The sequence below is a fragment of the Cricetulus griseus genome, chromosome 2, assembly GCF_003668045.3.
Source record: "Cricetulus griseus strain 17A/GY chromosome 2, alternate assembly CriGri-PICRH-1.0, whole genome shotgun sequence".
Lineage (NCBI taxonomy): Eukaryota > Metazoa > Chordata > Mammalia > Rodentia > Cricetidae > Cricetulus > Cricetulus griseus.
The window spans coordinates 315,853,331-315,879,812 of record NC_048595.1 but is presented as its reverse complement, the minus strand read 5'-3'; the positions used below and the strand labels follow the sequence as shown (position 1 = coordinate 315,879,812).

Genomic DNA, 26,482 nt, shown 5'->3' with positions numbered 1-26,482 from the left:
ACTTGAAATTGATTCTCTGGAAGACCACCCAGAGCTCTTAACTGCTGAGCCATGTTCTAACATGTGTTTATTAAGTTATCTTTCAATCAGTCGTACTGTGATAAGACTTATTGTAATCTCTGATGCATTTTCACTCTACCTAATCATTTTAAAAGTCTTGGGAAAATTATTCGTCGACTTTAATCTCTTCTACAGAAATATTCTCCTTGTATGTGCCCCCCTTTATTTTGGAGGTTGTCCTGGAACTCGATCTGTAGACGAGTTGGCCTCCAGCTCATAGAGATCTGCCTGCCGCTCCCTCCAGAGTGCTGGTGCATGCGCCTCTTGTATCACTTTAATATTAGCGTGGTCCATCACGTCCTTCTGAAGTTTTAATGCTCTCTCTCTCTGTCTCTCTCTCTCTCTCTCTCTGTCTCTCTCTCTGTGTCTCTGTCTCTGTCTCTCTCTCTGTGTCTCTCTCTCTGTGTCTCTGTCTCTCTCTGTCTCTCTCTCTCTCTCTCTCTCTCTCTCTCTGTCTCTCTCTCTCTTCTCCTCTCTCTCTCTCTCTCTCTCTCTTCCCCCCCCCGTTTTTTATTTTCATGCATAAATTGTAACGTACCATCAGTTCCAAAGTCAGCTCTAGGGAATTCTGACCCAGAGGTTTTTATCAATCAGAGCCCACAAACCATCTAGACTTTGTGGCAAAAACACCGCCAGGGAAGGGGAAGGGGGTGGGGGTGGGGGTAGAAGAAGAAACAGGTGATGCCTGAGTTCCTGTTTTGAGGTCTAGCGAAGAGGGGTCCTTGAGCATGATAGGCACCAGAAAGACAACCTGGCTGTGTGCGCAGCCGCCTGGTACCTGCCCAGACCAATTTCCGGGCCGCTCAGGGCTCAGAGGCGGAGCCCGGGCAGGGCGGGAGCTTGGTCATCTGACTCGGTGACCTGGGCACCAAAGCTTCTTTCCCTGTATCCTGGGCAAGAAGGCAAGTTTGAGGACTGCATGATAGACCGCCCAGCAGCCATGCGACCGTCCCCGCATCGGACCCCCGAGCTCCTGCTGGCGCTGCTGGCGCTGGCGGCGCAGGCCTCGGCCCAGCAGACACCCGCACTGTGGCCCTGGCCGCGCTCCGTGAAGGTGTCCCCGGAGCTGCTGAACATCGCCCCGGAAAACTTCCTTATCTCCCACGGTCCGAATTCCACGGCGGACCCCTCCTGCTCGCTGCTGCAGGAAGCCTTTCGGAGGTAAACAGCCCGGTCTGGGCCAGAGAGGCGGACCACCAGGCAACCTGGTCTCACAGGTCTGGAGGATGGCATGGCAGGTCTAACCAATGCAGACCTAAGTCCAATGCTTGACCTGCCCTTGCTGCTTCCTGCGCACCCTGGATGCTCAGGGTCCCTGGTCTGGGTGCAGAATAACAGTGGGACTTGCAGCTTTAGTCAGTCAGTTTGTTGGCCTCAGAAGGTCTGTTGAGATGGCTTCACAGATAGGGAGGAGAAAGTGGCTCAATCCTCTAAAGTGAGCCGCCAATGAGAGCATCTGGCCAGGCTTAGGTAAGGACCCTTTGAGGTCCCCAGGTATTCCCCAGTGTTGGCTGTGACATTCAGCTCCATACTCCCCATACGTGGCAACAATTCAGATGTCCTCTATCTCTTGTAGTTTTTCTTCAAGTGCATCTGAGCCTGCACGAATTTATGTGTACCATGAGCCTGGAGGTAGCCGCAGATGTGGAGGACATGGAATCTTGGTGTGAGCCCCCAGGGCGGGTACTGAAACCAAACCCAGGTCCTCTGTGAGGGCAGTAAGAGCTCTAAACTTCAGAGCTATTTCCCCAGCTCTGAAAGAAAGTCCTTAAGTTGGAGCATTGTGGGAAACCTCTCCCTTCCAAACTGTGTTCCATTCCTAATGTTAGGTATTCCAATCTCAGTACTTACTTTCAAATGACTCCTAGATAAATATCTGCTTTACTTCTTGTTCCTCAACCTTTGGTTTCTTCCCCTAGGTTCCTTAAAACCCTTTCAGTGTCCTGTGCCCCAGGCAGTCACTGCACTCCAGCCTTACCAATTGTACCAAGAGCAGGCTAGGCTGCATTTTGCAGTGATGGTTGAATGTGCCACCTTCTGTCCCCTCAATGCCAGTCCTGTGTAGATGGGACTGCCCCAGGGAACTGTAAATTGGTGGCACCTGTGCGGCTTGTTTTACATGCCAGATCTTGTCTATGACTGGTGAATTCACTATAACCTAATTTTTCCTGTAGGACACCAACAGCTGCCCAGGAAATATAAAACAAAGTTTAGGGTGGGTCTAGGCTGTGGTACCTAGGCATCTGCTGAAGAGGCCCCATTGTTTGCAGGAACAGCAGTGTCCTCTGCCACAGAAAGGCTAATGTTTTCCTTATCATTTGTGCAACTTAGAGGACATTATCACCCTACTTTGGAAGCTTGCTCTAATAATCTTTTTAGGAGTTGAATTGCTAACAGGTTGGAATTCTTATGGTCCAGGTGGCATGAAAAGGTAAAACAAGAGGAGCAGTTTAATCCCGGCACTTGGCAGGCAGAGGCAGGATAGTCTGGGACAGCCAGGGCTACACAGAGAAACCATGTCTTGAATTCCCCCCCCCAAAAGAAACGTAAAACCAAAGCAGCTGGCTGGTAGTATTGAGATGTTTAGGATTGTAACTGAGTCACTGGACTGGATAGCTTTTAAAAGGTGCATGCGCTTTAGGGCTGACAAAAGCTGGAGTTTTCCTTTCTGCCCTGATATGAGCTTGAGCAGGGATGACTACTTGTTAATGAATACAACCTTACAAGGCCTTGAATCAGCTATGAGATGGTTTTAAAACAGGCTTGGCATCCAGAACAAGTGCCGGCAATTATTACCTGAAGTATTAGCCCAACTAACTTGTACCTTGTGAGAGAAGCAGCTGGTAATTGCACCTGACATTGTTTGGAAACTGGTAATAAAACATGGCTAAACCTTGGGAGCAGGCAGCTGTGGCCTAGTAACTCCAGCAAGCATGGTAGAGAGGGTTGGAAGTCTCTAGAGATGCAGGGTTATTCAGGGGTCTCTGGGTAGTGAACATTCATACAAGCTGTTCAGAATTCTGTGCTGTAGTTGGAGCTTTCCTGTCCTGATCCCCTGCTCTCAAATAACCAGCAGCAGGTTCCCATAGAACTGACTCAGAAACCTAATATAAATTACAAATGCTCAGCTGATAGCTCACACTTGTTACTAGCTAACTCTTACACTTTAACTGATATTTCTTATCTATGCTTTGCCACATGGCTCGTGGTTTGTTACCTCATTCATTTTCTACACATCCTACTTCCTTGGCAGCTGGCTGTCGTCTCCTCTGATTCCACCCTTCCTCATCCCATCATTCTCAGTTTGACTTTCCTGCCTAACTTGATCCTGGTTAGCTATTGGCCAGTCAGCTTGTTTATTAAACCAGTCATAGCAACACATATTCACACAGCATGCAGAGGGTTATTCTACAGCAAGTGGCTTTTATCACTAAGAGCCTAAGATTCATCCCCTCTCTGTGGGGATAGTTTGGCTGGTCACTGTGGCAGCTTCTTCAGCTCAGAAAACCTACTAAATAGTAGCCACAATTTTGTTTTTCTTTGAGAGAGGGTCTCACTATGTAGCCCCTGGCTAGCCTCAAACTCACAACAGCTTCTGTCTCCCAAATGGTGAGATTAAAGGTATGGACCATCACACCGGACCATGAAGACCTATTTTAAAAGAATAGCTTCAATCCTTTTGTTAATTGGAATGCTAGCTATCCCCTAACTCAGACCTCAGATCTTAAAGCTGGTTAGTGGTCCCTCCCTCCACCCCCCACTCCTACCCCTCACTGGGAGGGCCTGGTACATGCTAGGCAAAGCGGTACCACTTGAGCTATACCCTAGCTCCTTTTATTTTTTTATTTTTAATTTTATTTATTTATTTATTTATTTATTTATTTATTTATTTATTTATTGGTTTTTTGAGACAGGGTTTCTCTGTGGCTTTGGAGGCTGTCCTGGAACTAGCTCTTGTAGACCAGGCTGGTCTCAAACAAACAGAGATCTGCCTGCTTCTGCCTCCCAAGTGCTGGGATTACAGGCGTGCGCCACCACCGCCCTGCTATTTTTAATTTTCAAGATTATATAGTCTTTTATAGCCAAGTGGTAGTGGTGTACACCTTCAATCCCTGCACTCAGAGACAGAGGCAGGTGGATTTCTGAGTTTAAGCCAGCCTGGTCTACAGAGTTCTAGGATAGAACTTCACAGAGAAACCCTGCCTTAAAAACAAACAGCAAAAAATAGTTTTATGTGTATAGGTGCAATACCTGTGAAGACCAGTTATAAATGATTGTGAGCCACCACGTGGATGCTAGGAATTCAACCCAGATTCTCTACAAGAGCAGCCAGTACTCTTAACTGCTGAGCCATCTCTCTAACCCTAAGTTTTAAAGTTTTTAATTATGGTAAAATTCATTTATTATTTTTTTCTTTGCTTATTTTGGGTTTTTGAGACAGGGTTTCTCTGTATAGTCCTGGCTGTCCTGGAATACACTCTGTAGACCTGGTAGGCCTCTAACTCACAGATCCACCTGCCTCTGCCTCCCTGTTCTGGGGTTAAAGGCATTTGCCACCACTGCCTGGCACATAAAATTTTCCATCATAAGTTTTAAAAAATACTTACTCATTTTTATGTGTATGTATGTTTTCCTGCATGTGTATCTGTGCACCATGTTTGTGTAATGCCTGTGAACTATGGAAGAGCTTTGAAAACTTCCATGTATGAATGTCATTCTCAGAAAGTTTAATCTGAAGGTCTGGACATCAGGATTTCCAGGAAGTTCTCCTAACTCAATGGTTTCTTGCCACTTCAACTGATTTTGCTACCTAGTGTTAGTTCAGTTCCTAAGACCACCAGAAATGTGTGTTTTCCAATGGTTTCATCCCACAGCTTGAGAATTGACTGCCCTGAAAACAGTTTTGAAACCACCCTGAGGAAGTCTTTGGTTAGACTGAGCTGGCTTGAGACATGAGAGTTGACTTCTGTGTCCCGTAGCACATACATATGATTTAGTTCATATTGAAATGGATTTCTCCCACAGATATTACAAATATATTTTTGGTTTCTACAAGAGGCATCATGGCCCTGCTAACTTTCAAGGTGGAGCTCAGTTAGAGCAACTTCAGGTGTCAGTTACCCTCCAGTCACAGTGTGATTCCTTCCCTACTGTGTCCTCAGATGAGTCCTGTAAGTACCTATCATGAAATGTAGTCTTTGTAGAACATTTGTAAGTTCGGGAGTAGGTACAGATGGAAGGAGAATTCACCTGTCCATCGTGGCCATTTCAGGTGGCCAAAATGCATGTTGTTTGCAGCAAATGTTTTGCATGGATACAAACATTAATATGAAAATGGGAATAAGCTGAGTGTGGCACTGGAGAGGCTGAGGCAGGAGGATTGCAGTGAATTGAGGCTACCTGGAACTAGAGTAAGACCTCATCTCAAAAAAAATAAATAAATAAAAAGAAAAAAAAAGAAAGAAAGAAAGAAAGAAAGAGAAAGGACAAAAAAATAGAAGTTTTTGTACATGTGGATTTTGACTTATTTTTACATAATTATGAACTTCATTAACTATTCTTTTATGATACAATTTCTGATGCCTCATTATTCTACCACTGTATGGTAGAGGTAAACTAATCTTAATTTTTGAGGCTGTGGTATGTTTTTTGTCTTTTTAAAAGATTGTGTGTGGGTTGGTGTGTGTTTGTCTACATGCACACATATGCCCGTAGGTACTCACAGAGGGCATAGGATCCTTTGACTTGGAGCTACACCTGGTTGTGAGCCTCCAGCCTTGAGTGGTAGGAACTGAACTGTGGTCCTCTGGAAGAGCACCGAGCACTTGAACTGCTGAGCCTACTCTTCTGTCCTCAATCAACTTCTGTCTTTGAAGGCACATTAGGGCATCTTGCATACAAGACCAGCCTGCTCACAGGACTGTATTCCCAAGCCTTGTGCATACTTTCTCAGACTGGCAATGGTGTGGAATGGTGCCAAGGACTCAGAGACACAGTGGAAAGACATGTACTATAAGACAAGTACCAGGAAGAGATAAAGAGATTGGGTATAGAAATCGAAAGAATGGTCGGGGGTTGGTGGTGAACGCCTTTAATCCCAGCACTCAGGATGCAGAGGCAGGTGGATCTCTGTGAGTTCTAGGCCAGCCTGTTCTCCAAAGCGAGTGTCAGGATAGGCTCCAAAGCTACACAGAGAAACTCCGTTTCAAAAATCAAAAAACAAAACAAAAAAAAAAAAAAAGGTAAGAAATAGAAAGAATGACGTGTCACATAGTAAGAAGAACTTACTCCTTTGTCCTTAGAATGCCTCCTCTGCATGTGGATAAAAGCCCTTTCCCTCCTCCAACACAGATAAGCTTTTTAAAAGGAATTGTGTTTATTGTTAGCGTTCCATTTATTCGTTTATTTACCTTTGTTTTTGTTTCAGAGCCGGTCTTTTTAAATTTTATTGTATACTCGGTGGTGTTTTGCTTGTATGTGTGTCTGTGTGAGGCTGTCAAATCCCCTGGAACTGGAGTTACAGACAGATGTGAGCTGCTATGTGGGTACTGAAAATTGAACCCTGGTCCTCTGGAAGAGCAGCCATCTTCAACCCCCAGATGAGCTTTCTTAATACACCCCTTAGAAAAATAGTTTCATTTGTTTTCAATTTTGTAGCTGTCCTTGGGAGAGGAATGGGTAATTTACCAGTGCTAGCCACATGATTTCAGTGGATAATGGACATGTAGATGCTGTAGGAAGTATGTTTTGCAATCTGAATTGAGCTAGAAATGGCCACTGTGTTGCCAAGGTAACTTTGCTGTCCATCACCATCAGCAATACAGACAACCTATGGTAGATTCTAGAATATAGGGTGCACTGAGACTGGAGGGACTGAGCTTTTATTTACGTCAGCTCGTCTCAGAAGGAAGCTTCCTGCGGTTAGTGTTTAAGAAATTCGCCAGCACTGCAAACACAGAATCCCAACCCCCTATGTTAGCAATAAAGACAGGCATACCCTGGGAAGTGGAAGTGAAACCATTTCTACTTTAGAGAGGTAGCCACATACGTTTACCTGTAACAAAGAGTTAAAAACAAAACAAACTTGCTGTCAGCTGGAAGAGGACTGGCTGAACAGATAGACGTGAATTCATATGACAGACATGCAGAACTTACCAAAACAAACTGCTGAGTTGGACAAAGGAAGTTGTGCTGTATGGAGGGGATTTACCATTAATACACAGGAATTTGCAGATAAAGAATATTATATTTTTTTCATTACACAATTGCCGAGGAAAGGAACTAATAGGTATTTCATTTGGGGGAGGTAGAGAGAACTGGGTGGACACTCACGTAGTGTTTGAGTAGTATTTTAATTATTGATGTCTGTATAAATACCCTCTAAAACAAGGATATTCACAGTGCAAATCAGTTCGGAAGGGGATAGCTGAAAAGTTGAGGCATCACCTCCTATCCACCCCCCAACAAACACAAAGGAAAGTCACTAACCGACCTACTAGTTGGGTTTTGAAATTAAAATTCTATAGCTATGTGTCTGCATTCTTAGCAGGTAATTCTTTTAATTGCTATGTATGATTTGATGAGTTGAGTCAGGATCCTTTTAAATATACACCAGACCTCAGCTATTGTAGGGAAAAGGAAGCCTGCGTTAAGTGTACTCAAAGTAGCAAAACAGTTCCGAGTGTGGTGTTTCACTCACTCAGCACTGTGGTGTTTTGACTGGAAAACCTATTCTGATAAAAGACTGTCAGCTGAGCATGTCACATGACTGACACACACATCTTTTCCTTGCCTGACAGGACCTGCCTCCTGACAGTCAGGAGGTAGAGGTTGTCATGACACTAAATCATTAGGCTCCTACCACCAGTGCCCCTTCTCTGTCTGTCCCTGACATACCTTTAGTTTTCAGGGTCTGTACCCTCTGTGCCCACCTTGCCCCAGGATGCACTGATACTAAAAGTACTATCTGTCATTAGGCAGAGCATGATTCCCAAGGCTGAAGGATAATGGCCTCTTGGCACAGCCCAGCCAACTGGAACTCTTGGGTACTTTTGTGTTGAGATAGGGTTCCTGTTTAGCCCAGGCTGGCTGTGCACCTATGATCCTCATGCCTCAATCTTCCTGAGTGCTGGATTTACAGTCTTTCTTTCCCTCCCACCATGCCTGGTTGGAGTCCTCTTCTTGATGGAAGTGACTTCTTATTGAGTGAGATGCAACTGGACTGAGGTAAAGGAAGCTAGAAAGCAAGTCTTAGTTCCAGTTTCTGATGGCATCAAAGGGAAGGGAGGTAGGACAAATGAAAATAAGAAAAGTGGAGTGAACTCACCTTGGGGGATGTAGGAAGTGTGAATAAGGACCATGAAAACAGAAGATGGATTGTATTTCTGTGCCGAGGTGATGAGTGGTGGAGGGATGTGCAGGGCCTGCCTTGAACAGCTCAGCTGCCTGGCCTATGGCAATGGAGATTCACTGAAGTGAGACACAAGGTCTCTGGGCTGGTCAGGCTGGAACATCTTGAGTTGAAGGAATCTAAGTAGAGACACACTGGAGGAACAGGAAAGAATGATGGGAAAATACTAAGGGTAAGTTTGGAAAATAGACTGTTCGTCATTCCGGGAATAACCAACGTTCACCAATCCTACCCCACAGATTCTCTACTTGTGCAGGGACCAGTGGCTTTCCTCAAGGCTAACAGAGTTTGGGGAGCATTACGAGGTAAGTTCTGTGCAATTTCATTGTCTCCAGTAGAGGGATATTATCATATGTACATCAAGAACAGAAAACTGGGACCCAACCTTGGGTCTATCTTCTTTATTTCCTATGAAAAACTAGCCAAGCACTTAGATGCCTTCAACCCAAGATGCCCCAACCTGAACCTCAGGGACCTTGTGGCTCCCTTCATTGATTCCCAGTGCCATGGGCCAGGCATCTGAGGTGTTGAAGCCAGGTCCTTGGGCATCTGTTCCTCCAGCATGCTTCATCTTCTCAAGTCTGAACTGCCAGGTCAGAAATGTAAAATGTCTCCAGTATTCAGTGTTCTCATTCACTCACACTTCCTACCTCCTCATTTAATCTTGTCAATCATATTTGAGGGTGTGTGTTCATTCAGAGCATCAGACATTTTACTCATGTGACAGCCTTCAGAGTGTAAAGTGGTGGGCAGCCCTTTCTCACATGGCAGGCAAGGTGCCCAGGGCAGCAACATGTTTTCCATACAGGCATACAAACAAATAATGAGTTAGTTATAAGAAATAATCTGAAGTAAACACATTCCTATCACTATACCCGGGAGGAGCACAAAAGCATAATCCAAGATCAATTCTGTGTTTTTGAAGAAATGGAGGCCACAAGACTCTTGTCTTATTTTCTTGGAGTTTTCTCAGAAGCACTCAGAATTCTCACATGACTCCATTTATGGACTGTGCTCCAACACTGGGCTGTAACATTCCATGGCGGTCAGTGGCCCCAGTTGGTTCAGCTTTGGTTTGGACTCAGCAATTCCTTCTTGCCTCCTTCAGGAACCAAGTATGTGTCTTCCCCAGTTTTCCATGCCTATGGCTTCAGAAGCATCAGCTTGAGCACTGTGAAAGGGAGTTTGCTGTAGAACGGTGGGAGGAGTAGGCGGGAGGAGGGCTGCATTTTACCAAGTGTGGATGCAGTACTGTTCCGACTATTCACCCTGTTGTCATGAGCCTGTTTGGGTATTACTCTTATTTCAATTTTTGATCTTGTAAATAACACAATATCTTTTGCTTCCCCCAGGTTTAGAGACATTTAGCCAGTTAGTTTACCAAGACTCTTATGGGGCCGTGAGTATTCCTATTGTTTTACTGAACCTGGATAGACATTCTTGTTAGGATGTAGCCTCCCCAGAAGTCCTAAGAGTTTCTTTTCCCAATATATTTGCTTACAAATTTCATGCATTTTTGGGTCCTAATATATTTGATTTATTTAATATACAGACATAGATATAGAGATGTAAAGTGTTCTGCCTGCATGTATCCCTGTGGGCCTGAAGAGGGCACCAGATCTCATACGGATGATTGGGAGCCACAATGTGGTGGCTGGGAATTACATACAGGACCTCTGGAAGAGCAGCCAGCCAGTGCTAGTAATTTCTGAGCCATCTATCCAGGCACTGGTCCTGAAATTTTGTCTAGTACTTGTGTATAGTTGTAGTCTTTGTTGAACTTGAGAGAAACATTCTAAAACTCATCAAAATTTATTTCTTCTCCTAGTTCACCATCAACAGATCCATTATTACTGACTCTCCAAGGTTTGCACACAGAGGAATTTTAATTGATACATCCAGACACTACCTGCCCGTGAAGACAATTTTAAAAACTCTGGTAGGTGATTTCTTTATCAGATCCCTTGCTCCTCCTGAAGTTCTGCCCCTGGGTTCCTTTCTTCATGGTTCTTATGCTATCAAGTAAGCTGGAGTGAGAAGACTTGTTTTTCTTGTCCCTAAGTCTAAGCATTGAGCTTCAGGATCCCTCCCTGGGGAGAATGATTCTCCGTGTGGAATGGTGGCATGCCCGAGTGGATCTCCCTGTGTTTTCACAGACTACATGAATTTGTCCAAGACTGTTAACAGAAATTTTATTTTGTTTTAAGCCTGGCTGCCCTCAAGCCTCCAATCCTCTTGCCTCAGTTATGGGATTATCAGTATATACTACTACTTTTAGTGAGAATGGCAGTTTGGTTTGTTTGTTTGGTTGGTTTTTGGTGGGTTTTCAAGACAGTGTTTCTATGGGTAGCCCTGGCTATGCTGGAACTCCTTTGTAGACCCAGTTGGCCACAAACCCACAGTGATCAGCCTGCCTCTCAAGTGTTGGGATTAAAAACCTATGCCACCACATCCAGCAATCAACGAGAAAGGCAGATTTAATACTGCCATTGGGCCAACCACATGCTCCCATTTGTCAATCAGGGATCTAGAAACAACCTGGGAACATGGCCAAATCACTATAGCTATTGCTTTTTTTAGGTGACATAGAAAGGGGTCAGGGAGTGACTTTTTCCTTTGGAAATGTTCCAGAAAAATATGGAGCCTTCGGGTAGCAGGTAGGAAGGAGTTAGATTATAATTTTCCTGAGGGATTTCCTTTTCTTTTTATTTATTGATTTATTGTGTATACAGTTTCCTATCTGTATAGCAGAAGAAGGCATCAGATCTCATTATAGATGGTTTAGAGGCACCATGTGGTTGCTGGGAATTGAACTCAGGACAAGAACAGTCAATGCTCTTAACCTGTGAGGCATCTCTCCAGCCCTCCTGAGTGTGTTTCATTGCTTTGTCCCCACTACCACCTGCCAGCTGCCTCTAAGCCGCTTAAACTTTTTAGAAGGCTACAAAGAACTTTCATATACTCTTTACTCAAGATTATATGAATTTAAAGTTTATGACTTGAAAAATTTAAATACTTGTTAAATGTACATAAAACACATATTTGCCTGATTGTCCCAATTAGAATGCCTGAGGGGTCCATGCAATAGGTGACTCAAAACACCTTAATATTAGTTTGCATCTCCTATAAAAGAACGAACACATCTCAAAATAGCTTAAGCGAAAAAGTCAGGAGCATGAAGCTGTTAGCATATGCCCTCCATGGTACCCGCAGTGCAGATTCCAGGCCGACAATACAGCAAACAGCAGCAGGATCTGTGTGGTATTTCCTTGGTCCGTCTCCTCAGTGACCTTCAGCCTGCAGCTGTTATCTTTCCTCGTTTTTGAAGACGGTGGTGTTTTAGAAAAGTACAGGCCAATTACTTTTAGAAAATAGCTTATGTCATTTGATTCTCACAGACAGGGCTGTGTTCCAGACAGTGTCAGGTGGCAAGGCTTTCTCACTCAAGGTACTGACCACTCATGTTGGCTGACAGGTCATCTGCCTTGCTTCTCCAATATAAAATTAACTGTAGGCTATTATGTGCTTATTAAGTACTCTGTGGGAAAATTGGGGGACTCTGTAAAATCGCACATCTCCTCAGTACTTACCCACAGCTGATCCTCACCTAAGTCAGGAGGTTATTGCTTTGAACAATCACTGAGTGGTGGTTTCCCTTTTCTGTCATTTCTACATTTACTCTTGGTAAATAACCTTCTATATTCTATAGTAGGGCAGAGAATTCCTTTTTCATTTGAGCACTCATTATTTTGTCAGTCTGGATTATCATTCTGCTTCATGGATTGTAATCTGTTAACACCCCTATATAATATCCCTACTGTGACCACTAGAAGCCCTTTCAAGCTGGTTTGTTTATTCTTGAGAGATGTCCCCCTCTATCTCTCTGTACTTGTGGCCCCATGAGAGCCCAGGCTTAGGTAGCCTGGTCTCAGACTAGATTCAGGCCTTCTCCCCCACCAAAAGAACTCTTTCAGTAGGCAGTATTTGAAAACCCAGATTTAGGCTGTAGGTGGTCATATCTCCTGATTCTACAGACAGCTGGGAAGCATACCCATGTGTGTGTGTTCAATATATTTATTTGAACACCCATGTGTACAGCTTTCCCTGTGTCTCTGCATCTATATCAGGTGTTGGTTAAGGACAACCCAGCAGTCAAATCCAGTGCTGTCATGGCTCAGGAGACCTGGTTGGCCCTTTCTTCCCACACCACAGTTAATCAGGAACTTCTGTGATTTGAAAGAAGCCAAGTTGGTTTTTTGTTTTTGTTTTTGTTTTCCTGTCACCAGCCAACCAGCAGCTCTTCAGCAGGACATCAGCAGGGTGTCCTCAAATCAAGTTCGGTTCTAATGCTGTCTACTAGAGATAGTGTCATATCCCAGAAGATGAAGTCCCCAAGGCTACCCATTTCCCTTCTGATCTACTTGAGTTTTAACTATGCTTGTGATGTACCACTCTAAATCAGGGTTCCCATAATTCCCCACTCAAGTTCAAATACTTAACTTGAGTGGCTGTCAGAAGGTAAATACACTGGTCACTTTATTATAAAGGACATTGCAAAGGCTGCAGGTGAAGTGGTGCTTAGGGTTGGGGTTTGGAAGCAGGGCTCCCACAACCTCTCTGGGCATGCCACTTCTCCAGGAACTCCTGGGGCCCAAAATTTAGAAGCCCCTGAAATCTGCCCTTTGGGGTTATATGGGGTCTTCATAGGCATGGCTAAGACACAAGCACCACATGGAATGTGATCAAATAGAAAGGGTATGAATGAAGCCCAGTAGGCTGTAGCTACAGCAAGCCTTTCTTTCTCTTCAGAACAGAGTCCCTCCCTGCAGGCCCTCCTGGAGGAGGAGGGTCTTGGGACCTACTATCACACCAGATAGGGCAGAGAATTTCATGAAGGCCAGCTCCCAGACAGAAACCCCTGGCATGATTACTTTCAATGACCAGCCAAGAGTAACAGTTGTCCTAATTTCTACAACTTGTACTGGGAGGGAGTTAGGAACCAAGAGCCAGGAACCATGAGCCATGTAAAACAAAACAAAACAAAACAAAACAAAACATAACATAACATAACATAACAAAACAAAACCAGGCAGTGGTGGCTCACACCTTTAATCCCAGCACTTGGGAGGCAGAGGTAGGTGGATCTCTGTGCATTCAAGGCCAGCCTGATCTACAGAGCTAGTTACAGGACAGCTAGGGCTACACAGAGAAACCCTGCTCAAAAAACTAACAAATAACAAAAACAATACCTGAAAACATTTATATCACAGTCATCCACCTTTGCAATGAGTTTCACTGGGTTATGCACATGCATTGTTGCACACTGCTTTACAGCTGGCAGGGTGGAGTGGTTGCAACAGAAATATGGCCTGCAGGTTGAAATATTTATTATCTGACCCCTTATGTAAAGTATATGATCCCCTGGTCTGTATTAAATATTAACAAGTTTATATTACTATTACTAATTTGTAACTCCTTTCTCTGACAATAAAAACGCTGTCATCCCAAATGTCTCCCAAATGCATCAGCCAAGGCCCTTTAGTCCCAATACAGAGAAGGGAGGCTATGCATTTGTATCATATCCCGTAGTATTTTGTCCTTTTAAGAATCAGTTTTAAGGAGTAAACTAGTTTTATACCTTAAACTACAGTTTATTTAAACTACAGTGTATTCCTTCATGGTACACATTTCATTCAATATGTCAAGGTGCCCAGAATTCTCTAGGCATTTGCTTGGCATTATATTGAGTCTATAATGAATTTCATTTGCCAGGGTTATCATATGTTTCATATATTATAGGCCATATGTGCCTATATATGTTAATATATTCCAGGGTTTTGCATATGTGGGAATTGTAAGCTCTGGTAATTACATAAATTCTTTGTCTCTCCTGTACTCCACTCCCTAAGACAGCCTCAGCCTCTTCATTCACTATTCCCAGCAGACCTTGAAGCACAATGATAAATCCATAAGCTTGCTCTCCTATACAGCAATATCACAGTTTCCTGTATACGATATATATACTCTTGTTGGGTCTGGGGTCACACTGTGATGGGAGACAGACCACCAAAGTCTATTAAACCAGAAGCAAGCTTTATTCCAGAAAAAGAAAAAGGTCACCACGGGGCAAAAACTAACAAAACAAACAAACAAACAAACAAAACCCTTCTCAGCTATACCTAGGACCACAGCCAGTGATTGGCTTCTGAAACCATGACAATGGGGCTTGTTTCAGGCCTCTTAGTAAAATCAAGGAATAGTTGTTGGTCAAAGAGATTTTACAACCTTGACGTCAGGCTTAGAGACACATCACATTTTAAGTTTTACAAGTTTTGGCTATAGGAAGTTAACTTAGGATGTTTTCAAAAGCCTGTGGCTGGCACAGCCGCTTTTCCCTGTCCCTGAAAGAATGCAAGGAGAGAGTAGAGTCACATAGGAGGACAGTTAAAATTTAAGGGAATACATCACAGAGGGTCCCAGGGAGGCAATGGTTAGAAGCTAACCTTTGTCTGCCATGCCTGCCTAGCTGGGAAGCTGGGAGGTGGGAGTCAATTGTTTCACCCTGTACACAAGGCTGCCAGGATGTCTGCTCTTAGACAGAAAGCTGACGTTGAAGGTTAACAGTGGCTGCTGGCTTTACAGGTGTTTTTTTTTTTTTAATGTGTTTGGGCTTATAATTTTATATTTCTGTATTTCTCTTCCTGGACCCTCACTCTGTGTGAGGCTTTAATGAAGTGTGCCAATTTGACTATACATGGTTAGTTTATAATTTCTCATCATTCTTTCTTCACTAAAAAGAAGCACGCATTGGAAGCAATCCCAACGTAGATAGACACAATACAGACCGTATTCCTCTATGGTGTATAATTCTTCCCATCTTTGCTTTCAGGATGCCATGGCTTTTAACAAGTTTAATGTTCTTCACTGGCACATAGTGGACGACCCTTCTTTTCCTTATCAGAGTACCGCGTTCCCTGAGCTAAGCAATAAAGTGAGTAATTCATGTCACTGTCTGTGAACAAAAATCCTTGGCATAGCTTCATTAGAAGATCATAGCTTCACTGGTTTTCTTATAAATGGAACCAATGTGTAAAAGTTAGATATTTGTGGTTTAAAATCCTTTTTAGGTTGCTGCTTAGCATCTTATTTTCATAAATCTTTCTGTACTGTTACACATACTAAGTAGTAGGACTATTACTGCAAATGTTATTCTAAACACAGTCAGTCTCTGGGAGCAGCAAAAATATTTTAAAAGCTTAATGTTGAAGACCTGAGCAGTTCATGAAGGACATAGTTAAGATATTCAATGGCTATCAGTAAATTGGCTTTAAATACGTTTAGAAGCATGTACATGACCTACTTCCCCAGCCCACAAAACGTAGGACATTTTGCAGATGAACTGTTTGGTTGTTGTTGGTTTGGTTGTTGTAAAAGGGGGGTCTCAGGCCGGCGTGGTGGTGCACACATTTAGGGAAGCAGGGCAGGAGGACCTCAGTAAGCTGGAGGGAGGCCTGGTCTACACGGTGAGTTCCAGGACAGCCAAGACTAGATAGAGACCACCCAATAAACAAAAATGCCAGGGTCTCCTCCATCGCAGGCTAGCCGTGAACTTGCCTTGAAAGTGGACCCCTTGCTTCCTCCCAAGTACTAGGACCACAGGCACTTTGGTGGTGCCTGTTGTGAGTGTTCAAATGGACTACTCTAGAGCAGTGGAACTGGGAGGTCACCCTCGGGTCTCATCATTTATTCTCCCTATAATAGAGAATACCAGCTGACATGCAGCCACATGCCTTGTCAGGAATCCTGTCTTCTGGCCACAGCTCCAACTCTGGGATGGATCTGGGCTGAAGTATATGGCAGTGAGTCATTGATGTGGTGGCTGCTTCTCTTCTACTTTCGTGTGCCATTTCCAATGCACAGAGGGACAGAATAAATAGTTGATTCAGTCCCCAGCTCCACCATCAGTCTGTGACCAATTCTGCTGTCACTGGCAGACTCTACCCTTCCCCCCACCCACTCTCTTAAATCAAAGTCCAGACTTACCTCACTTTCCAAAAGGCTTGGTTTGTATCTAATCAGCCATCAATGCTCATATTATCCTAAGTGTTTTTCCTCTTGTGGTCCATGAATTATGGATGTTAATGAGTCTGCTAATTCTTTTCTTCTTGTAAATTATTGTTATTGACAAAACCAACGGAACCTGGTGTCCTGTCTCTCTGCTGTCATGGTTTTGCTGGTTACATTCCATAGTCTCAATTAAAATCTCCAGTATATTTTGATTTGGGGCTTAGGGGTCAAGGTGATTTGTACAAGCTGAGCATGGTATAGCCTATATTTTGAGACAGGTGCCAAACTTTCCAGTGGATCTTCATCATTACTTAGAACTAACTCTTCAGGTGACACCAAGAGACTGAGTTAATATTTCAACACAATTAAGTTACCTATTGTCTAGGGGTGAATTTTTAGGTGACATTAGTTCCGTAGATTGGAAGACAAGAAACCTGTGTTGTTTAATAATAGTTGAGTTTGGATTCTAAACTTGACAAGAGCAGTGTTTTCCAGTTTTCTACTCTGGAGGTAAACATTTTGCTTGTTTTGCTGTTAGTTTTACAAAGTTGAAGTAACTATGGACATTTCTTATTTTTAGTTTATTTTTTAAACAATCTTATTTCACATACCTATCCCAGTTCCCTCTCCCTCCCATTCCTTCTACCATCTTCCCAACCCATCCCCCATCCATTCCTCAGAGAGGGTGAGGCCTCCCATGGGGAATCATCAATGTCTGTGGACATTCTTGAAGCAGAAAGCACTGACAGTCCAATTAGTGTATTTTGAATTAAATGGGCAGAAATTCATCATTTTTATAAATTCCTGCTCTGAAAGTAGGAATCATCCAGTGTTAAGCAGTTCAGTTTACTATCCTCTGGTAATAGGAAAACTGGCCAGCAAAGGATAAACGGAATTGTTTATGGTTTCCAGGGCCAAATCCATCTTGCACATCTTAACTTGAATATTACAGGGAAGCTATTCTTTGTCTCATGTCTATACACCAAGAGATGTCCACAAGGTGGTTGAGTATGCCCGTTTCCGTGGAATTCGTATTATACCAGAATTTGATACCCCTGGACATACACAGTCTTGGGGAAAAGGTAAGGAGTTTGTTTCACAGGTTGAAAAGGGGGTACTTGAGAGCCTTTGTCTCTTAATAGTTTGGTAGTGTTGTTCTTAAGTGTGGTTTGTGCAATGGTAGCAAAAGTGCTACAGATTTTGTGTCCCTTCTAAGTCACTGTCTAGGTACCACCTAGTATATCAAAGTTGGGAAAGTAGAAAACTTGATTATAAGTAGAACATGATAACTTAGTTTCATTTTACTGATGGGCATGTTTTGGGAGAGCACAGAATATAGTCATGTTTCTGCTGGAGGGAATAGCATGAGGAAAGGCATTCAAAGATAGTATGTAGTGGGAACAGAGTGGAAAAATTTAAGGAGATGCTACAGGTGGCGACTAAGAATGTGGGCTCTGGTGCCAGCCTGCCTGCATTCAGATCCTGCTTTTGTCATTTGGAGCAAGCCTTGGGAAAGTTAACATGTCACCTCCAGTTTCCCCATCTACAAAATTCAGCTAACATTTCCAAGCATCAAATAAATAATAGAAAGTACATAGCATGGGGCCCAGCATCAGTACATAGTAGTATCATGGTCGACATGGAAAACAATGGGAACTGAATCTGGGAAGGGTGTCATCAAGGCTCTTGATGACAGTAGTGGGCTTTGTAAGGACACCCCAGAAACCAGTGTAAATTTCTGAGTAGAGAAATAACATGATTGGGGTCACTTTTGGGGAAAACCTTTGTGAAAGGAACTGACTGTAAGGAGAAAGACCCTGGAGATCGCACACTGGAAGGGTCAACCTGGACTTGAATAATAATGAGCAGAACCAGAAATGTTCTGGAAACACATCATAGAACTTGGTAATCAACTCCAGGAAGAGAGGCCTCAGAGTTTAGGAAGGCCAACAAGCAGACCTGGCAGAATCCAGAGAAGGAGATTCGGGTTTTTTGTTAGATCATATTGAAAGGCAGCAAGGGTCTCTATTTTTATTGAGCAGGGAATCTGAACTATGTATTGAAGCTCAAAGAAAAAGTTTGAGTCCCTGACGGATATTTGAAGTGGGTAAGACCTCAAAGTCTGTGTAAAGCAGAAAACGAGGAATGGAAGAAGCAGCTCTTGTCTTCCTGGGGAGAAACTGCCAAATGAATCTTGTGAATGTGGTTGACTTTTCTATATAAAATTTCTGTGGCTTCACCAACATAAAGTCCAGATGGTCAGGTTTATCATGGTTTGTTATGATGATGGTATCAGAGGGATTCATCCTCAATAGAAACATGCTTTGAATCCTGGTCTTTTCCCAGACGAGGGATATGATCTGAGTAGACACAGTTCTGAAGTCTCCAGGCCCCAGCAGACACACACACACAGATGCTGCAGTGTGTGTTATATCCTGCGCTACACTGGGTGGGTTAGTGTGTCAAATGAATTTTTGACTACTGATATGTTCAATTCATGGAGTTTATTGGGATTCAATACTATTGTAAGGGGAGTAACATCTATAGCATAATTGTGCAAATTCAAGTCTTTGTGATTAATATGCTTAAAAAATAAATCTTTGTATTTTCTTCTAGGTCAGAAAGACCTTCTAACTCCATGTTACATCGAAAAAAAGGAAACTGAAAGAGTTGGACCTATAAACCCAACTCTAAATACAACTTATACATTCTTTAACACATTTTTCAATGAAATCAGCAGTGTGTTTCCAGATGAGTTCATTCATTTGGGAGGAGATGAAGTAGATTTCCAGTGTTGGTATGTTAAATCTGAACCTTTATTTATGTTTTCAGGTTTTGTTCATAAGGTGTAGACATACAGAATCCACACGGACAAAGGAAAGATTGGGGGTAACATTTCTTCTTATAAGGGTTCCAGCAACTCCTGAGAAAGTCAGTTATTATATTCTGAGAGGTGCAACAAGCGAAAAAGCTTAGGAAGAAGAATCAAGGGGCAGAAGCTGGATGGCCGCTCATGCCTATAACTAAGTTCAAGGACAAGCCTGGTCTATAAAGTGACTCAAGAAAAAAAGAATAACAAAATCTATAACCAGTCTTGGTGGCACATATCTAATTCCCGTACTCCGGATAATAAATGTTAGGTATTGGTAGTTCAAGGAAAACCTGACTATAGTGAGACTGTCTCAAAAAACCTAAAAGACTATAAGGACAAGAGAGCTTTAGTGAAAAGGGGAAAGACTAATAAGGAGGATGTTCAAGTCAGAATCCTTAGATTGTAAAGGGGCTGAGATGGAGGATAGGTATGGAAAACCTTTTTTAAAATGGGAGTCATTTCTGGAAAAGCATTTCTGGGAAAAATAATTTGCATTAGAAAACTAAGGGAACTCATAACCAAGAACTTGGATCCTTTAGTATGTTAAAGTTGGTATAACTGACATGTTAGATGCACACTACTACTAATAATAAAGTAAGCAAATCAAGATGTCTGTAACATTTCATTCACTGTTTTCTTTAAGGTCATCAAATCCTAATATCCAAGATTTCATGCAGAAAAAAGGGTTTGGTAAGAACTTTAAAAGACTGGAATCTTTCTATATTAAAAAGTAAGTCACTAGAAAGCCTACTTATCAATGCTTTTGTACAAGTTTAAGCTGTAACTTAGTTCTCTGCTTTACTGTTTCATTTTCTCCACCCCTTATAAAAGTGGAGACATGAAAACCCACTACAGAAGGAACTTCTATATACTGTTTTCTTTAAAATGATGAGCATTTTGCAATACCCATTGAAATAGAGGGAGAAGCCATGTATTTGAGAACTTAGTTCCGAGTCCTGGTTGCCTGCATCCCCATCACTACCCAGATGCTGCAACTCGTTCCATTTGTCAAGTCCTAGAGCATGGGTACTTCCTATGCTGTGTGTCCAGTAGCCAGAGATGCACAAGCCTGCTTGCTGCATTAGAGTTAAAGGCAGTTAAGTCCTCAGCTGCATCAGCTCCATGTCCAGTGTTTCACAGGACAGTACAGTCACGTTTCTCAAAAGTCTCAGTGTGCTGCTCTGCTGGGAATCAGCACACTGTTTATGATAGAAGAACCAGAGCCTTCATGTACCATGTGGAGGAGAGAGAGGGAGAGAGAGAGAGACACAGAGACACAGAGACACAGATAGAGAGAGAATGCTTTGCAGATTCAACAACCATTCTTAGCTTGTCAGCCATAGAAAAAAGGCTGCATGCTATGGTTTTCCAAGTTCTGCTCTGCTCTATCCATTTGGGAGGCTCAGAGTTCATCTGTTCCTTCCTATTTAGCTTTTTGTGTGATGTTTTCTTTCTTATTTACCCTTTGAAGTGTTTGTTATTGCCTAACTAAGTATCAGTGCCAGCTAATAACTGAACATTATTGACGTGACATGTCAGGCTAGGTGTCAGTTTCCTTTCTTCCAACCTGTGGATTAAGGCCATTGGAAACATCAGATATTTACATTACAGTTCCTAACAGCAGCAATATTACAGTTCTGAAGTGGCAACAATAATAATTTTATGGTTGGAGGTCACAACACGAGGAACAGTATTAAAGTGGCATTACAAAGATTGCGAACCACTGTTCTGTAGAAATGTGTCACAAGCATGGGGAACAAAGCTCAGGGTTGAAGTTGTCTGCCCTGAGGCATCTCCTGAGGGATCTCCATTCATGTGTGGCTGACTCTCACAAGTCACAGTGAAATACTTGAGTTCAATTAGAAGGGCAGATGCATCCAGGAAGATTTTGGTCAGGGGGGCAGTACCTAAGTGGTTCAGTAGAGGCTATGGACGTATTGGAGGACTTTGGGATTGCATTGTTTAAAGAGGTGATCTATAAGATAAGGGGAAGCTTACATATGAGGAAGACAAAAATATGGATCAACATTTAAAAATTAAGTCAAGTTTTCTATAAGAGGGTAAGAAATGTTTTTATCCTGAGAATGGCACTAATCTTAATAATCTTGCCTTAATAATCTTGGTATTTTAAGGTAGCATACTTTCTGTGTAGTTTCTTTGGAGGCAGTCTCTAGTCAGCAAGACATATCTCAGGTTGTCTTAAGGCCAAAGAATTCTTTCCATTTCCCAAGTCCCTTAACCTTGGCCTGTCTCTTTACCTTGCCTCCTACCCAACTTTAGCTGGTTCTGTATAGCTATGTTATCGTGAGGTACAGTACTTGTCAACGTTGCAAGCTGGTCCTGATATAAAACATGCATGTTGAAGACTGTTAACTTTGTGATCCTAAATAACTGTCAATGTTTCCAATTTTAGTATTTTGGATATTATTACATCCTTGAAGAAAGGCTCCATTGTTTGGCAAGAGCTTTTTGATGATAATGTAGAGGTAAGAACTGTGAAAACTCCACTCAGGGCAGGAGTGATGGCTCAGTGGGTGAGACTGCTTGCTGTACCATCTGAGCACCTATCTAAAAACTGGATGTTCATCAGCAGTTAGGTTGGATGGAGGAAGGGCTGCAGGGCTCCATTTCGTCAATGCTGAACTCTCTCCTACAGATAGATTCAAGGAGAGGAGGCATTGCTTCAGTATATACATATATATATGTATATATTGGTGACCCTCCCAGGTCCAAGAGATCACAGCAGTCCAGTGGTCTCACAAACCAAGTCACTAGTTGGGGGAAGGGATGGAAGATTCAAGGGAGAGACTAATCAGTATGCATTATATACATATATGAAATTGTCAAGAACAAACTTAAAAAACAAAAAAATATCTGGCTGAGCGGTGATGGTGTACACCTTTAATCTCAGCACTTACTTGTGAGGAAGAGCTAGGCTGCTGATCTGTGAGTTGGAGGCCAGCCTGGTCTACAAAGTAAGTTCCAGGACAGTCAAGACTGTTAAACAGAGAAACCCTGTCTCAAAGAACAACAAAACCAAGCATGGCCTAGTGTGCACCAGTAACCCAAACACTGCAGGACTGGGACAAGAAGGTTGCTGGGACCTGCTGGCTCCAGCATAGCTCCAGGTTCAGAGAGACTTTCTTGAGGGTATAGTGATTAGAGCATGATGGCAAGCCTACCCATACATGTGTGTGCACAATTATAGTAGGCAGACATTTGACTCCATTAGTAATATGGACAACTCACTTTTTTATTCTCATTTCTTCCCCCAACTCCTGCTGTCTCAAAAGTTGAAGTATTTTGAATTAAGTTCTTTTATGTTTTTAGGAGCAAACAGACAACAAATGACCTTTTTCTTTTTTCTTTTTTAAAGATTTTATTTATTATGTCTACAACATTCTGCTCCATGTATATCTGCACACCAGAAGAGGGCAACGGATCTCATAGGGATGATTGTGAGCCACCAAGTGGATGCTGGGAATTGCACTCAGGACCTCTGTAAGAACAGTCCATGCTCTTAACTTCTGAGCCAACTCTCCAGCCTGAGCTTTTTCAAAACATAGTGTTAAAGTGGTTTGAAAATAGGTAAAATTAATATACACTTTTAAGAAATATTTGTTCTGACACAATTACTTATTATTTATTTGTAGTGGATCTCACAAGTGCAGCTACCACTGTTACCTCTCTGGGGAGCTGGTGATAGTCTCATGGTTCCAGGTTAAGTAGAATATTAGTGTGTCAGGAATAGGATCAAGGAGCACATCTTACCCTGAGTTCTTTACCTCTCTGAGGTGTTAGCTTAGGCAAAAGTTAAATATCCAGTTTTAAGGGTTGAAGAAAATTTGAGTAGCAATGAAAACATGGTGAGTGAATAGCATATGACACTGACTGTTAGGAAAAAGAAAATAGGATATAAGATTTTTCTCTAAGATCTTAGAAATTATACCAAGGCCTTAAAGATTGTTTTTGTTAGACCTAATACTGTGATTGCCCTCTGCACCTTTAGCTTCGGACGGACACAGTGGTTGAAGTGTGGAAAAATGAAAATTATTTGGCGAACCTAAAAGAAGTCACATCATCTGGCTTCAAAGCAATCCTTTCTGCTCCTTGGTACTTAGACATCATTAGCTACGGGCAAGACTGGGAAACATACTACACAGTACAGCCTCTTAAATTTGACGGTAAGTAAAGCAACCATCATTACTGCTACTTTCTTCCATATCTTGAATTCTCTCCTCTCAAATCTAACTTGGATATCTTTTATCCCTTTTATGTCTGGTCTTTGATTTTATTAAAGATAAAGATTTGGTATCATTTTAACTTCGGAAAGGAACAGTTTGCTCTCTAAATGAAATAATACTAAGTAGATCCCACTTAGATTGGCTTCCATTTTCATGGAGTGCTTTCTATATCTGAGAGATGTTTGGCTGTGTTAACTCTGTAAGGCATCTAAGTAAGGGTAAGGTAACCATTTCTTCTGTGGATTTCAGGCTGTGTAGTCCTGGGTTTTCGACCACTTTATTAGCAGTTCTAATTTATACGGTTTTTGTCTATCAGTCTTTAGCTTAAAAAATGATGTTATGATTAAAAATCTCAAAAATATTGATCCACTGAAAACTATGAATTTCCCTACAAAGCATTTTTTGGATTAACATAATTATGAAAAATAGTTCTTAGACTCCGGACAGTGGTGGGGTATGCTTTTAATCCCAGCAATTGGGAGGCAGAGGCAAGCAGATCTCTGTTAGTTCAAGGCCAGTCTGGTCTACTGAACCAGTTCCAGGGCAGCCTCCAAAGCTACAGAGAAACCCTGTCTCAAAAAAATATCTCTTAGATACAGTTTTTTGTTCTGTTATTAAATACAAAGGAATATAAACCAAGATGGGTACAGTGGTCATAGTCCTTTAAAATGAAGCCAAATATCCCAACTTGTATTTCTTGGCACACCACTAATAACAGCAAGTGGGAGGAAGTGTCCAAAGGAGTTTGTGCAGGACCCTATGAAAACTATCTCCTCCTGAGTCAGCCCAGGCTTCCATGTCTGTTGAATAGTGATGGGGAGTTCCTTCTGTGAATGTTCATCTTATTGATTGTTGAATAAAGTACTGTTTGGCCAATGAGAGAGCAAGTTAGGTGTCAAGGACGATTCTGGAAAATGTAGTAAAAAGAAGTCTTTTGATATAGGCAGGAAGTGACATAGCAGGCAGACTGATATATAAGCAGGGACAAACAGGAAGTGGTCCTTTTCTCTCTCTTCCTCTTGCTGTCTACTCTGAAGTCACCATGTGTGCTAGGGAAGACAGGAAGCTTGTTGCTGGCATCCAATAAAATAAGTCTTATAAAATATATGGATGTATGACTATTAAGACTGAGCTAACAGATGGAAATCTAGTCTTTGGCCAAGCAGCATTTGTACCTAATATAAGTCTCTGTATGTAACTTGGGACTTTAATGTGTGGGCGGGCAGAACTCCGGTGGCCTGGTGGAATGGGCCCACATGGCTGCAGGGCTGGGGTGGCTTTGGAGTAAAGACTTATTGTTACAGAGTAGCACTGAGCCAGGGTGGGAGTAAAGTTTCTGCTGCCTACAGGGTGTAGGGTGTGGGAAGGTAACATTGGCCGACTACAGAAAGAAAGCCAGTGTTGTACAGCTTGACTGGCTTTCCCTTCAACTACTTTAATGCAGGTTCTAGGAAGCAGAAACAACTTGTCATTGGTGGAGAAGCTTGCCTCTGGGGAGAATACGTGGATGCAACTAACCTTAATCCAAGATTATGGTAAGGAAGTAAAGGGTACCAACTGCCTTAAAAGATGCCTTAGATCTTATTCTCCATGTAAGTAGGAAAGTACTTAAGAATTTCCTTAAATAGACGACTTAATTGAAGGAGAAATCTAAATTGCCTTGGCAGACACATATTTTAAATTTCAGGCCTCGGGCAAGCGCTGTTGGTGAGAGACTCTGGAGTCCTGAAACTGTCATTGACGTAGATGATGCCTACAGCAGACTGGTGAGACACCGCTGCAGAATGGTCAGGTGAGAGGCACTCCCTTCCAGTCTAGGATCTCTTATTAAAGTCCAGCACTCAGTGTAACTAGTGTCTTCAGCTTTATGCTTTGCAATAAATAAAAATGTCACCTAAGAAGTAGTGATTTACCAAATAGAAGTTGGACATTCCTTGTTGCAGGGGAGAAAGTAACACCAGTAAGATATATTTTAGTATAACTGCCATCTTAAAGGGGTTAAGAGCTTAAATTAGAATCAGTAAGTCACCAAAGGGGTGGGGATGGGATGATTTGCTAAAGTGATGTGAGATGGGAGAGCCACCAACCTAAAACATCTTTTTTGTTATCTGTCAACAGCCGTGGAATAGCTGCACAACCTCTTTATACTGGACATTGTGGCCATTAGCATAAAGTGAAAAAAGTGAACAGAAAAGGCTACAGCAGTTTGAACTATAATCATGTTGATTTTGAAATCATGTAAAACTATTTGTTAGGTTTTTTTTTAATAAACTATCTTTTTATTGATTGACTACCTGTTGTATCACATGCTCACTACTGGCATCTATTATGTGAGCATCTTGAAAAATAAAAGGAAAAGCTTTGTGATACCACTCAAATATTCCAAAGGTCTGCATGAATGCCTTCATTGTTTTGATGGCTTAACTGAGAAATATTGAGCTAGATAGAAGGCTCAGCATTTAAGAGCACTTGCTACTCTTACAGAGGCCTGAGTTCAGTTCCTGGATCTACATGGTGGTTCATAACTATCCAAACTCCAGTTCCAAGGGATGAAAACATTCACTTCTTACCTCCAGTGGCACCAGGCACATACATGGTACACAGACATGTATGTAGGTAAAACACTCAAAGGGAAAAATGTAAAAAGGCAATTTTAAATGAGCAATTATGTTCTGCACAGACCCGAGCCTTTGGACAAGTGCTTCCAGTGGGTGGTGCTATTTGGGGAGGTCTAGGAAGAACAGCCTTGCTTGAGTTCATCACTAGGTGGACTTGGAGAACTCACTGGCTGGCCCCACTTTCTAGTTCTCACTCTCTGCTTTGTGCTTG

General features: G+C 42.4%; 1 protein-coding gene across 2 annotated transcripts; it reads left to right on the top strand.

The window, feature by feature from the left end:
• The first annotated feature begins 885 nt into the window (after positions 1-885).
• On the top strand, positions 886-26,031 carry LOC100766960 (beta-hexosaminidase subunit beta). Of its 2 annotated transcripts, XM_027401668.2 has the most exons (14): positions 886-1,221; positions 5,086-5,231; positions 8,710-8,775; positions 9,823-9,869; positions 10,299-10,409; positions 15,360-15,461; positions 17,490-17,619; positions 19,154-19,334; positions 20,053-20,139; positions 21,823-21,895; positions 23,419-23,593; positions 25,098-25,188; positions 25,341-25,445; positions 25,772-26,031. In XM_027401668.2, the coding sequence occupies exons 1-14, from the start codon at positions 980-982 to the stop codon at positions 25,818-25,820; spliced, it is 1,605 nt and encodes a 534-aa protein (XP_027257469.1). In that variant the 5' UTR covers positions 886-979; the 3' UTR covers positions 25,821-26,031. The 2 variants fall into 2 exon arrangements, with proteins under 2 accessions (XP_027257469.1, XP_035296402.1); XM_035440511.1 differs by lacking the exon at positions 5,086-5,231 and having other exon boundaries at positions 1,152-1,221; positions 25,772-25,944.
• The last annotated feature ends 451 nt before the right edge of the window (positions 26,032-26,482 follow it).

Coding starts and splice junctions, on each gene's coding strand:
- LOC100766960 (XM_027401668.2), top strand. CDS start 980: ATGATAGACCGCCCAGCAGCCATGCGACCGTCCCCGCATCGGACCCCC. Junction 1,222..5,085: donor CTGCAGGAAGCCTTTCGGAG/GTAAACAGCCCG, acceptor TTTCTCCCACAG/ATATTACAAATATATTTTTG. Junction 19,335..20,052: donor GAAGTAGATTTCCAGTGTTG/GTATGTTAAATC, acceptor GTTTTCTTTAAG/GTCATCAAATCCTAATATCC.